The sequence below is a fragment of the Galleria mellonella genome, unplaced genomic scaffold, assembly GCF_026898425.1.
Source record: "Galleria mellonella isolate WM207_F2 unplaced genomic scaffold, CSIRO_AGI_GalMel_v1 utg33, whole genome shotgun sequence".
Lineage (NCBI taxonomy): Eukaryota > Metazoa > Arthropoda > Insecta > Lepidoptera > Pyralidae > Galleria > Galleria mellonella.
In genome coordinates, this window is record NW_026442079.1 from 319,315 (window position 1) to 334,055 (window position 14,741).

At 32.3% G+C, this 14,741-nt stretch overlaps 1 protein-coding gene across 3 annotated transcripts in view; it reads left to right on the top strand.

The window, feature by feature from the left end:
• Nucleotides 1-14,741, top strand: part of LOC113521683 (WD repeat-containing protein 47) — an 82,464-nt gene that overhangs the window by 16,936 nt on the left and 50,787 nt on the right. The window contains exons 1-2 of one of the 3 annotated variants that reach the window (XM_026907322.3): nucleotides 4,594-4,987; nucleotides 5,060-5,477. The exons of 1 other annotated variant lie outside the window; for it this stretch is intronic. In XM_026907322.3, coding sequence (XP_026763123.1) covers nucleotides 4,746-4,987; nucleotides 5,060-5,477 — 660 coding nt within the window. In that variant the 5' untranslated portion in view covers nucleotides 4,594-4,745. Of the gene's footprint in view, nucleotides 1-4,593; nucleotides 4,988-5,059; nucleotides 5,478-12,800; nucleotides 13,453-14,741 lie in introns of those variants that run through there. One more of the 3 variants, XM_031911611.2, reaches the window with a different exon arrangement.

Below are 14,741 nucleotides of genomic sequence, written 5' to 3' on the forward strand. Positions count from 1 at the left end.
ATAATTACGTTTGTATTCATCTTTACAATGAGAACATTTGTACTTAATCAATAATGTATTCCTTTTTTTATACACCGGTAAAAATGATTTCAATAAAAAAAGGTTTGAATAATGAGGAGCTGTTTGCTTGTAGCAATTTGATTGTAAATATTGCGTATTTTCTTTAATAAGGGCCAATACAATCACACTAGTCTCCTTGACCTCAAGGTAGGATATCTTGTATGCTGAGAAACGAGGCAACAAACATCTGGGGCTTCAATCCAGAACACCAAATAGATATTATTATTACTGCTTTTTGCCCGATTACATAGAGATTTTCTCTAGTATCAGTTTTTGGCAGCTTTCGTCACAGAATTAATATTCGACCTATACAGAAATTTACATTATAGATTGCAAAAAGAATGAAAATCGCATAATATAGTAGCAAATAAAAATTTAAAACTTCATTGTTTTGAAAGGAGCTGAAAAACTATTAGACATATGTAATTGACTGATATAAATTTTACTCGTAATAGCTAATTCTATCACTAACTAATAAGAAATTGGAAACAATTTGTTTGACTTTGTCACAACATACTTGATATACTCTTAAATTTTATTTTAGTGATATAAATATACTTAAATTAATATTAGTATTTATGTTTTATGAATTTAAGTTGTTTACTATAAAGGAAAATTCCAAAAGATTTTATATTATTAGTATAGGTACCAATTAGTGATGATATTTGATGATGAATTCAGTTCAACAGGCCTGTCGGCCTGACAGGTTATATTATAATACTAGTAGTGGATCTGCCAGTTCATCTCTCTCTCTGCCTAGCCTAACTTCCTTTTCATTTGGGGTCGGCTCTTTCGTCAGACATTTCTGTCATGGGACATTGATTGTTTGCTTGAGTCCTTATCACTATTGATGATAATTGCCAAGTCAGTATCACTCCCTAGAGAGAGGGGACTCTCTAGGGACTGATAATAACGGGCTTGCTATTTCCCATTACTATTATTCTCTTTCCTTTCCAAAATATTGCTGGTCAGACATTACTAGAGCCACTAGGAAGATAGATAAAAGTGTAGCAAAAAGAATTGCGTGAAAGTAGATAGATTAAAAAAGAAAAATCTGTTTATTTATGGCTATTTATTAATTTTTTGGCTATTCGCTGCAGGCAGACATTACAGCACAAGCAAGTATTGAACTTTCATCTTGACAGTTTCTTATTCAATTGAGAATGTTATTATACACTTTTATAATAATTACTTTTATATTTTATAACCATTTACTTTAAAAAGTATTATACTTTACTTATCTTAGGCACTTCTTTTTTCACTTCAACCAAGTAGATCTTGAAAAAAATGTCTCTGGTTTATGTGATCATTTATCTAAATGATTACACAAGACCCGTTAGAACGTATCAATTACCATATATGTGACTGATAACTGTCGAGAGGCGATTCAAAATTCCTTATTGTGTGGTTGTCATCTCTAAGTGTAACGGTACTATAAAAGTACATACGTTCTCGTAAGTACCATAGCTTTCATAGTGAGTTGCTGCGGTCTCTTGTTCTTTTGATAGCGTTTATATTATTATTGAAAAATAAAACAAAATAACCGATCAGGTGCGAATTGAACTCTCACGCCGGGAGTTCCGTATATAATATAAAATAACCTGTATTGTATTTGTTATATGAAATACGGTGTTAGATACATATTTTTATTTTCCCTGTAATATTCACATATATATTTATGAACTGGAATTATTTCAGATTTTCATTTCATGAATTTCGGAGATAACGAAGGGGAGGGGGGTGCATTATTACATTATTCTTACATTTAAAAAAATCTACACATCATTAAAACAAATAAGTCATTTAATTTTAAAATATGTAAATGAAGCTCTTTTATATGATATTATTTGATATACGAAACGTTTTATATGATTTAGACCTAATAGGTTTACGTAGAAATTTTGGAGCAAAAAAAAAAAATAAAAATATTTTTAAAATTATTTCTGTTGAAATATATATATATGGGCCAATAATATCTAAAAGTACTTTACATTTCGCATTTATACTTTGTAACTTTTTGGTACGGAACCCTAACAATGGTTTTTGTATATTAATCGACAAGGCAAATGACAAAAGAGGTTTACAATGCTATTGTATTTTTTGTTAAGCTATAACATTTTAGTTGGAATTCATTTTTGTAATTCTTACAATTAATTGGGTTTATGTGTACAACGAATACTTTCGATCTACTGACTGACAGAAAGACTACTTGAACCTTAATAAATTATAATGGTTACTTTATATTTTAACGTAGTATAATACGATATGGTACGTAATTTACCGTTACGATATAATAGGGGATATATACACAATTTGCATGGACGCTCTTTAATTTCTATACACGTTGTTCTCAAAAAATCTCGTTGCACACAATTAGCTCTCCTGTTATATCGTAACGATAAAATTGTACGATATCATACCATGTGATATTACAGAAGGTTTAGTTTTATTATGTTTTTTTTTTTACGTTAATTATGTTTATTAGAGGTTCATATAAACCTTTATAGCATTAAGGTAAGTGTTTTAACGAAACGTTTTTTATCCACGCCCATCGATCTAGTTTTATAGAATAGTTTTTTATTGCTTAATAGAATAAAATCGAATTATTTTTACTATTATAAAATATAATGTAATATAAAGTTTTTACGGTACTAAATTTTGCACGGCCATGATACTGAAGTAAGTTACTGCACGCAATCGTCGTGACAACAACCGTTTAATTTATACTAATTAATTAACAATGCTGATTGAGTTGCTATTGTTACTATCCTCGACTTCTGCTGTATTATTACATACCTAATAAATTATTTATAAATCACGTTAAGTTCACTATAAACGTTTAAAATTCTCAGGAGACTACTATTTTATACTCACCAAGCATCTCCGGATCAATGTAATTTGTATTATTACTTTATGCAGTTTTACAAATATAAAGTTGTGAAAAATAATACACGATGATTGACTCCATAATAAGTTTAATAATTATTATTCATCTACTTATTGCTTTAATTTCAGTGAAATGAGTGTGTGTATGTGTGACGTAGGGTAACGTCATCAAAATTTTCTCGCGCATAGTTTCAATCGTTATTTATTGTTTAAAATCATGTAAAGTAATAAGGAAATATTTTAATTGCAGATTCTTACATATATACAATTGGTTTTATAATTCAATATGTCATGGTTATATTAGATTGTTATTTGTGGATTGTACTCTGTTGAAGAATGTGGTTTGTCATGACAGATTATTTTTGTGATCCGTATGAATTAAAAAAACACCAACAGGCCTGATCTTGACTCACTTGGAAGTCTGTTGCAGTTATTTATATTTGAATTATTTTTATAATATATTACAGTTCACTCATAAGTTTACATATTAGAACATGGATTTATCAAACATGAACAAAATTAATCAAGAATTACAGATAGGCCAAATTGGTTGTACCTTTAATATATCAATTATACGACTACCTAAATATAGATAGGGAACATCTCAAATCGATAGGGATATTAATATGCCAGTACCCTTTAATACTTATATAATAAACACGACAAACTCATCTATGCTGAGACTGCTTTGAAGGCAAAGTACCGCCCATCCTTATAATTTTGGAATGCGTAACTGTGCCCTCCCAACGTACACTGATTCTCGGAACTATGAGTTCGCTTTGCGAAACCTGTGAAGATACTAAGAAGCTTCTGCAATTCTGGACGGCGTTACGCATAGTCATGGCTAACATAAAATAGTTATGAAAAACGACCAATATGAGAAAATAGTGTGGATAATGTAATATTACTTATATTACCATAATTTATATTACATATACAGTAATATTAAGAAAGAAGACAAATATAATCAGTGAATTTAATAAGATTTATTAAAGTTTCTTCATGTTGCGTAGTTTTTTTTAGGTGTAATGCGGTATAAGCACGTACGGATTACTTAATATTACGAACGCACGTCGGCACCTACGTTCAACGTTTTTCTTATGTTTCCACGCTTGTTATTCCCAATTAACTAAACGGCCACATGTAAACTGTCTGGTCTAATTTACAAGGAGGCATCCGTTAAGGAACCGTAAAATTGCCAACCTAATTCAGTTAGCCACATCAGTTAATCGAGTTAATTAGATTTGCAAATACAACCGTAAAATTACTGTCTAGTTTATGATTTTACAAATCGCTTGAATAAGTTGTACCTACCTCGACGTGAGAAATCGTAGCGCGTGGGTCCTATAATTTATTTAAAAGAGCAAATAATTTTGTACCATTTTTAATGTTTTGCAAATTAATTGGTACTGACTACTTCGCAGTTCTTATAAGACGACCTTCGCTTATACTTGAAAGACGCCTACATGCTGTTATGTCCTTGTTTTATTATTGATGGTTTTCTTAGATATACTGGAGTATTATTTACCTGCTTGTCACCTATTTATATCTACTGTGTAATTGTAGGACACGTCGATAATCGTAGTCTCAGTGCGCGCGCGCATGCCGCTTATGAGTCATCAGTAAGCGTTCTGCGCATAATGCCGTCCGTACAGACCAGTCGTGTCGCGGCATACTTAGAGGGCATACATGTCACTTAATTCGCGCACTCCTTCGTACTTTGGATCGAGTGAGCTTAGTCGTTTCAGTAAGAAATCGTGAATTAAACTTAACGCGAATCGGAGTGACTGTCTGCGAGGATGACTGCGGTGAAGAAGGCGCTCGCTATGCGACAGTTGGACTCTATGTTTGGGAGTATGACACTGCAGGGTGAGGGTCGGCACTCGCCGCTTGTTAGTTCGGTCATCGAGCACGACCCTCATTGCGACGTGCACGGTCGTTGCAGTACGCCTTATCGATCATCAATTTACCTCCACAGTAGAGAATCTACCCCTGGATATTATCGTGACTCCATCTCACCCACAAGTGGGCTTATTATCAGGTTCGTAATATTTCTAAAGGTAAATTTTGTCGTTCCAACTTCATATTATTAATTAAAAATGTAATGAAACAGGCGTCGAGATTCCCTCGGGATGTCTGGCTCGCCAGTTAGGGAGCTGGAGCACCCGTCATCGTTCCCGAGTCTCCTTCGCCGTGATCGACACAGCCCCTCGCAGACACCACCACGCAGAGAAACTCCCAGTCCCACACAAAGACACTACAGCAAAAGACATTCCATGGGCTCTTTCCCAAATCTAAGCAGAAGCAATATAATTAATTATAACAGACGGGACTCTTCATCGAGCAATGGTGTAAGAGACATGAAAAGAGATTATGTTGGTTCGACAAATTCTTTGTCCAGAAAGAGTTCTATTGACACAAAGAAGTCATCCACTGATTCTTTAGACATGTGGCATACTTGGGACTTAGACAAGCATAACTCTGTATCCTCACTTGCTCATGACGACATTCTTACGAATGGATATAATAAGGTAATTATTCGAAACAGTAACTGACTGTTTTGCTGTGCATTATCCATACATAATTATAATGGAACGATTATATAGGTGACCTTTGATAAAAAGCAAATAAATTACTTCATCGTTAGTACATTTCGTATTTGACAAACATAGATGTGATGCTCGTATTTTTTGCATGGCGGCTAGATGATGTCATAACGTGTGATTGATTATTCCTTATTGAGGTGTTAACTATAAGAATTATCAATAAAACTGTAGATAAACCTAAGCACACAGTTCATTTATGTATGTCGTAGTGAGAAAATTGACAAGTATCCCTTGAATAAATATACCTACAATGTTTACAAAAGTTTCTATTTTCGTTATTGGTGATATAACTTAATGAGCGTGAAGTAAATTAGAGGAACTTACGTATGAATGTATTGAATTCAACACCGCCAGCTAATACAATATCATCACGCTATTCACGTATGTATGATTTGTTATGAATTAACGTCTAACGTTGGATAACATTCGGAAATGTAAACTGAATGCAAGCGAAAGCTTACGTCAATGGTGATAGGAAATCATACGTTAACTAGTATATTATTTTACGGTTCTATTAACTGATATGATTTATTGTTTTGCTAATAACTTTTATTTAATTAGACTGCAGTGCTTATTAATATTACCTCATTTGTATCTTTTATTATTTGATTCTATGAAAGCGAATCTTAGCAAAAAAGTCTCTGATCAACGAGTACAACTTAACTACAACAAAATGTTGAAGTTAATTCGATATAATTGTTCACAATTATAATTAAGTTATAACAGTCTCTCACGATCGAATTAACACGTTAGCTGGCTATAGCAATCTGATTTTTAAAAAGTGTAGCTACAATGGTTTAGAAATAATTTTTTTCGTGTGTAAATGTTGAACAAATTAGAAAACTTTGAACAGAGAGCATCTGGAAACTAAAAATAAGTTATTAACATTTAAGTTAAACAATACAGTTAGAGAAATTGTTTATCACGAATGAATGAACATACTACAAAAATAATAACGATGTGTATCATTAGGTATTTATTTACATATTTTTTTTTTTGGAAATCCAAAATGTATACGGTAAGCACAGAAGACTTGTAAGCAGATTTGTACAAGATCAAATCGGAAATAGATATGTCGACGTATATCCAGTCGGAAACATGTTAGTATTTACTTGTCATCAAAGATAACATGACAGCGGTATAGAATAGCATTAAAAGAAAATATAAAAATAAGTGTATTATGTAATATTTATAAAATTTTGGTACTAATAAATGTCGCATCATAACTCTGATGAGATAGTCTAGTAGTTATAAACTGTAAAGTATGTTCTTGAAATTTGCAAAATATAATAAAGTTTATGAATTAATATCGAGTCACTTATAGTACTTTCATTAAAACATTTTATTTATGCGCATATTTTATCTTAGAAATATATTATTTTTTAGTTACAGGATTAATAATTTATTTTAATATTAATTGTAATAATATAAAAACAGGATAGTTGTTTGTGTTCTACTGACTTCGGATTATGATATTACGTCTTATTATCTTGAAAAGAAACCGGTTCATAACCAATGGAATCGTATATTTAAAAACATAGCTAACTTAACGGAAATGAGTAAAAGTGATATTCAATTTTGCGGGCGTTACTCATATGATAATGTACCGTCTTCAATAGGCTGTACATGGCTCGCGATTGGGATCGAAAAGGCCGGGCGGCCGCCACGACCAGCGGCGGCGACCATACATGGCGTTGACGCCAACGGTCACGATCACGACAAAATAATATTATTTACATTGTAACTTACACGCTACTGTTATATTTGTCTTACTAAGACACGATTTTATAAGCGGAAATGCTTCGCTCTCCAGGATAGGTGCGGCGCAGTTAAGTTACTTTGCCAATCAACTTTGCAGTATCTTGCTATACTTTCATCATCATTATTTTCGTTACCTATAAAACCCTATTATAGTCTCCTATATTGTGTGTCACAAAACTTCCATATTGATACAAATTGATCACTATGGCCATCTATAGGAGTGAGATAATCGCTCTGTCTTATATACTTGATGTCGTTTTCGCTTTATTATTTAAGAGCTTTTCTTGTTATTGCTTTCTGTAGCTGACTATTGTTTAGATCCAATAAAAAAAAAAATATGTCAATTGTTGAAATCGATATAATTTTGATGCGTTGAACACCATTATAAAAATCTTAACATGTTACTTAATATGTGTCTTTTTTTCCTGTATAAATTATAAAAGAATCATTTAGAAATTTCTAAATACTGAAATATAACAGCTCAGAATTTTTTACTTTTTATCTTTTTATTAATTTTTCTGTTTCTTTTAAATAAATTGAGAATGACTATTTTTAGATTTTAGCGAAAGATTTCCTTGGAATAATGACAGTATTTGGCTGTCATCGCTCTACATTTACTTCCATGAATAACAAATAGTACCGAGTATAGTATCATTACATTTATCGCGAGCGATATGATAGCTTTTATACTTGGTCACCTTACGTAATATCAAATTAAAAAACACGAGTGAAAATCTTCGGTCCGTGTTTATGTCATTTTATGGTGTAGCGTTCAAGACTCGAGACATCAAAACTCGTAAACCATGTCTATTATCGTTGATAATTAACTTTTTCCGTGGCGAAATGAAGAAACGGGTCATTAATGAATTCAACTCGGGTACCTCGCTAACCATATTAGATACACAATGTAATATATAAAGACAGCACTAAAATGTAGGTAAGTGTGGGTTAAGTATGTTAAACTTTTGAGAAAATTAAAAGTAATTATGTAAACATTAATAGAAGTTAATTTGGAGATAAATAATTCCTCCGGGCCTTTTTAATTAATCAAATTAAATGTCGTCGTAATTTTTAATGAATAACTCCATAGATTCTTTTTGAAGCATTTCAAAGATATAAGTTTTGTTTTTGTTCAATTGTGGACAGAATTTAATGATTATTTTGTTAATCCATTGCCTCCTTTTAAGAAAAATTTAAAAAACTATTTCTTCAATTAAATCATATTTTTAAAATGACGGCTATTGTATTGGTGGTTTTTTTTAAATTACTTCAAAAAGGTATTCATCATTTTTATAAGTGATATTAGCGCAGCTTCGTCAATTTTAAAGTGATTTTGATCATTCATTGTAGTTAGTAATGGTCTAGATTAATAAACGTAATAGATGCGGTCTTTTTACGCAACAAAATATTAAAAGAGCACTAGGGATTTAGCGTGAAGATAGAGATAGATATAACATTAAATAATTAAAATGCGTCATCATGTGATGTATAAAGATTCACACAAATAAAAAAAAATCCTTTACATTCAAAATGGACGCGTTCATAAATAAGACGCTTGTAATCGAGTTGATGTGTTCCAATTTATCTTGAAACAGGAGCCTCGTAAATACACAGTTTGACCCGACGTCGACTTCGGCTAATAAGTCAATAACTTTCAATTGATTGCAATACAAAGATGCGGTAACTGAGCTACATACAAGTGATTCAGTTTATGCGTATGTCCATTTGTCCTAATTGTGCCGATGTTTACTTTTCTGTGTAGGGTTTTTCGGTGTACAGTGACTCATTATGAAGTCATGTTTTTGTTAATACTGCGAACAATTTTACGTAACCTAATACATCATTGTAGGCACTCTTATTAATTGCGTTACATGTTATTGTTATTTCATTACGTTATGTTTCACCTAGTACCCGTATAAGAAACGAGGCAGATAAACTCTTACCTAATAATAGTAATTGAACCTACTAGAAATAGCATTAGTGACTTTAATTGTATTATAATATGCATCATGCAACAACATAACAATTCATTATCGTCCCTATTGTTGTTCCTCTAAGAGGGAAATTGAAACATAGTGGAAATAATATTAGTATCCACTTTAATTTGTATAGAGCTAAACTAGAGCTTCGTTAAATGAAGACTTAAAACAAAGCAAAAGTTTATTACTTATGTTTTCTATTCTAGTATTGTAGACTATAATATAAATAACTAGCTTTTATCTGCGACTTTGTCCGCTTTACTGAGTTAGATAATAAGTAGTCCTTCTTTATTATATCCTTCTTTTTATCTCATTATATTAGAAAGACTATGTAGAATTTGTTATTATTTCCAAATATTTTTAAAATCATATTTTCACAACACGTGTGCTTCGTACCTTTCTAACGAAGAAGTAAATAGAAAGTTAAATAAGACTTCTATTAGATATATTTAAATACAAACAGCTGAGTAGGCAAAGTATTTAATAATATTTTTACTGGTAATTTATTCAATATGGAAATTGTATTACACGTTTATAGGTATTACTAAAAGAGAATTCTGTTTCATGAATAGAACCGACTTCCATAAGAAGGCAAATTACAAAATCCGAGTAGAATATAATTTTAAATAAAAAACCAATGAACATTAATTATCATATCATATCAGCCGTTAACTGTCCGCTGCTAAACATAGGCTTCCCCCTATGGGGGAAATAATAATAATAATAAAGAAATATAATATACATATATTAATAAATATACCACAACCTACTTAAAATATAGTTTTGTGATATACTATATATATATATATATATATATATATATATGTCACAAAACGTAATGCTATTTCTCAATGATATTGTAGGACAATATATGTAGTACAGTATATGGTAATCATTACATAATTATTTTCCGTTAAGATTGTTAACCGTTTTCAGTAACTTGCTTACATATAATATTAATTATTATATTATCTATTTATTGTCTTTAGCGCAGCCATTATGAATTTTACGAAGCAAATTCTCTTTGTTGCCCTGTTCATGATTTTTTTATCCCTAGTTTTTTTGTCGGCTATTTTGTACGCATGGATTTTGACGAATTATGATAAAACATGCCAGATATTAAGTTAGCCTTTCGGGAACACAACTGTGTATATCACATCAAATTTGATGCAGTAGTCATTGCGTGAACAAACATACAGACAGACAGAATTTCTAAAAATTATTGGTTTGGCTATTATTGCTCTTATAAAAAATCCTCTTATAAATTTCTATTAAATGTATCTTATGTACAAACTTCGACTAGTTACAATTTTATTATGTTAGTTTTTTTACAGTTCTCAAACTTATCTGATTACAAAATACTTAACAAATTGTCGATCGTTATCGACCAATACATCAGATACAAGATTAGAAATTGTGTGAATCTTAAGCGACACGACTTCTATTACGTTTATATCTCAGTTTTTACTGTACTACTTTTTGTCCCTGTTCAGTACAAATACATTTTATGATCTAGCTTATGCATTTATTTATTAAAGGTCTTCTACGTTGGTTCGCGTGATTTTGAAGTTATTGATACTTATAATCTACAGCCTTCCACCAATCATCTAACTTAATGTTAGAGTCTTATAAAAGCAAACACTAATTTACTGTTATAAAAAATTTAAATAGCTCGATAAAAAGTATGTTAACAGCTTAAATGTATCTTATTTTTGTTATGGCAAAAGTTTCTGTATAAGAAGTGAATTTGCTTTTTTTTATTTATAAGTAATTTCATCCCTATAGTTGCCTCCACTCAAAATGTTTGTTAGGTCTTTTTAAATTATAAATGTAAAAATAACAGATTTAAATTTCTGTTTATTCGTTTATCTGTTTCCAAAATCTTGCTTTTTACAAAAAAGTAGTGTTTCTCTCCAGTGACATTGTGCCACTTTTGTTTTTTAAAAGTTTTGTATTTGTTTCTAAAGTAGGCATTTCTTGGCTTATATTTATTAGTTTCTTGGCTATGTTAAATAAAAAAAGTCTAAGTTGTATAATTTTCCTTGAGAAATTATCTGAATGATGGAGAAAACTTCAATAAAATCCATCTAGTAGTTTCAAAGGCCCGAAGGCAAACACATGCAAACCGAGGTGTTTGTGTGTGTCTGGGTTTGTGTGTCACTTCGATTTGATTTATTTTGTAAAATAGCAATATAAAATATATGTATAAAGTAGTATAGTGTATTTATTTACATTAAATAATTCAATTCTTAAGTACCTTGTACTTTGATATAATGGATGAATTATTTTTATCGGCGAATATGCAAGAGAAATTAAATCAGTGTTTTACACACACTTGAGTACTAAAAGCTAACTGTATTTATATTTATACGATGATCTTACCGCAGTAATAACCACAAATAGTCACGTTAATAGCAGAAATGTAAAATGATACAAGAAGAAACAATTCCATCAACTCTGCTACAATTAACCATTTGTATTAGTTGGTTAATACTGCCCGCGTAGACACTTAAAATTTTCCATAATTTGTCAAATGTATTAGAAGTAATATGTTTCAGATTTTAATTAGGCAATTAATACTTAATTAAAATTCATTTGTAATATTTAAATAATTTTAAGAGTAATACGTATTTAGTTTTCAGTTATTTGTTATTTCAGCATCTTTAATGAGCAACGTTATGAATATTCAGATGCTATTGTTCTTTTTTGTATCATCCGCAGTGATTTATAGCACAACATACAGGTACTAATCGTTGGTCATAGTCATAATTATTATTCGTTTCCCTTGCGTAGGCTGAAATTAAGATTATGATGAGTTTCTTCTGACATAAACTTGTTTATTACATGATCTGTATATGGCACAGCCTTGAGTTCCTTCGTTACGAATATGGCGTCTAATTAAATGTTTGAATTTTCCAACGTTATTTCTAGACTAGCGTGGGTGCAGACGTGCGCAGTATTATTTGTATGATTTATTGTATTGTTCCATAAAAAATTGACATCGGCTACTACCTCAAGTAACATCTTTCAGAATCCTGTCGTGTTTCGTAACCAAAAGCTTTCAAATGCATTTGTCTCCAACACTTGTATGTTATCTGTGATAATATTATTGTTTGAAATTAGTATTTTCTTAATTAAAACATTGTTTGGTTCTTCTAAAACGATAAAATACTAAAATTTCCAGCCAAGAGAAAGTCAAAACAGCAATCGGTTGAAGGACCACATGCTTGTTAATTTCGACGTAACATTACAATCGAGACAGTCGTGACTAATAAAAGTAACGTCGTTTTATATCGTGCTATAGTACCAACACAAAGAGATATCTGCTCGTACGCGGGTTATGAACAATATCTGAGCGTGTTCAACGCATTGACCGCGCACGGGCTACCCCTTTCACTTGTATTCGCATTCAACGGATCGAGCGGAACGCAATTGCGCCTTTCTCCATATACTCTTCTCTGTCTAACGCGTTGCGATGGTGGTGCAACACAGGTGGTGGGCCGGCGCATGCCGCTCGCTGCCCGTGATACCAGTGCCGCAGTTCCCTCGACAAAATCCGCACGGTACCGACACCGTCGCTCTCGGATGCTCTATCGCGATCTAACATGAAGTCCAAACCGGCCCATTACGTAGAGCCGCCGTTCAGGCCATGGCCGCCGTTGGCCCGGCAACCGCAGCCCAATTTCTACTTTCGTCCGCCTGATCCTATGGAAATGAGGAATTTTAAAACGGCATCCTCCAAGGGTTCCACATACTCTGATTTTTCAGTGATGAGCGCCTACAGTAACAAATCACGAGATTACTATTTTTTATCACCGAGTTACCGGTCGGCGGGTGCGCCGACGCCGAGTCATGCAGACTTGTATTTTAGTAGAGAAAGACCCAGGTTCCTAAGACATCCTAACCCAGCGCCTCCTGCAGCATGCCCTTGCAGTCGTTCGCGTTCCCTTGAAGATGTTCGTACTGACGTTGTTACGGAGTGGGAAGACGATGATGAGAACGGCAATAGGATCGTTGCACCGGCTACGAAATTCAACCGTACTTCATACAAAACAAACACAGCGTTTCAAAAGCAAGGATATCTCACACGTCACTCTATGGAAAATCTAGTCGATAGACCTCCGCAAGTGTTACCCCCAAAACGCATCTCCGCTTTTCAGGTAATTGTATTAGCTTTCTACTTAGATGTAGATATCTATTTCACTAAAGAATGTGCAATTGCATTTCTAATAAGGGTTTATTCTGAGTGAACTTCGTATGTACGTTAAAGTGTGATTAAGAATGTATTTATGCGGACTTTCTAGGTTTTTTATAATGATTATTTGCTTTACGCTGAGCGATGTGAATAATTTGTGCATTTGTGGTGCTATAGCGAGTATTTTATAGTATGAAGCTTATAATAATAATGTAAAATTGGCATGTCGTGTGGATAAATCGGTATGTTATGACTTATGAGTGCGTATGGGAATGTCGATGTGCGGTGTACTGCGTCAGAGCCCGTTCAGCTCCAGTGAACCGCAACGCACCGTCCTGTGCGCTTAACGGATGTTCAATACTAGTTTTTTTTTTTTTACATACACTGTAATTCGTTCTTCGTCATTCTTATCTGATGCTCATGTTTCATATATAAAAGCGCATTTAGGTTTCCAGGTAATTCGGGCAGTTTTTGTTTCAATACCTGCCATAGTCTTTTGCAATGCGAGTGTGAATTCTATTGTGAAAACTTTTATTAAGTATTGTTTCAAACAATCCAGGTTTTGAAACAAACGTTTGTGATTATGTAAAGCTATAATATGTAACAATAATCTTGTAACATACGTACTATACGTCCCTTGAAGCTCTTCGTAAGTTCTCTAGCTTTCGAAGATCTTTATAGCGCAAACAATTGAAATCAATCAATAACTATTATATTAAGTCGTTTTCTAGATTATTAGATTGTATTTGTTTATTGATACTTGTATTTTAACAACTTTTCAGTAATATTTATTTTGCAATCTTCTTAAATATATAGAACGATGCATTCAATTCCATTAATATTATTGTCTGCTATCGATAAGAAAAATAGAAAAGTTAAGAACTTCTTCTTTTTTTCATATGTTATTTTAAACAGGATACTTTGTGAATTGTATAGTCGTCGATCTATTATTGAATAGAGTTTTTTTTTTTCATTACAGAATTATCACTACGTCTAAATAACAAAACCAAAATAAAATTCGTAAATTGAGTTCCCAATAGATTCTATATTGGACTTCCACTGCTTAATTTATTTAAAATGATTAACTACCATTTTATCAATATCTGTGTCTAATCCATTGCGGACTACTCTTCCTTCGTCCCTTTTTATAATTTATGTCGTAGTCATTACACATTGATTCCGGAGGCTTGATCCCCTTGGTAGGTATCAGCGGCATTCCAATTTCAAATTGCATATCTGTTTCGTCATTTTCAT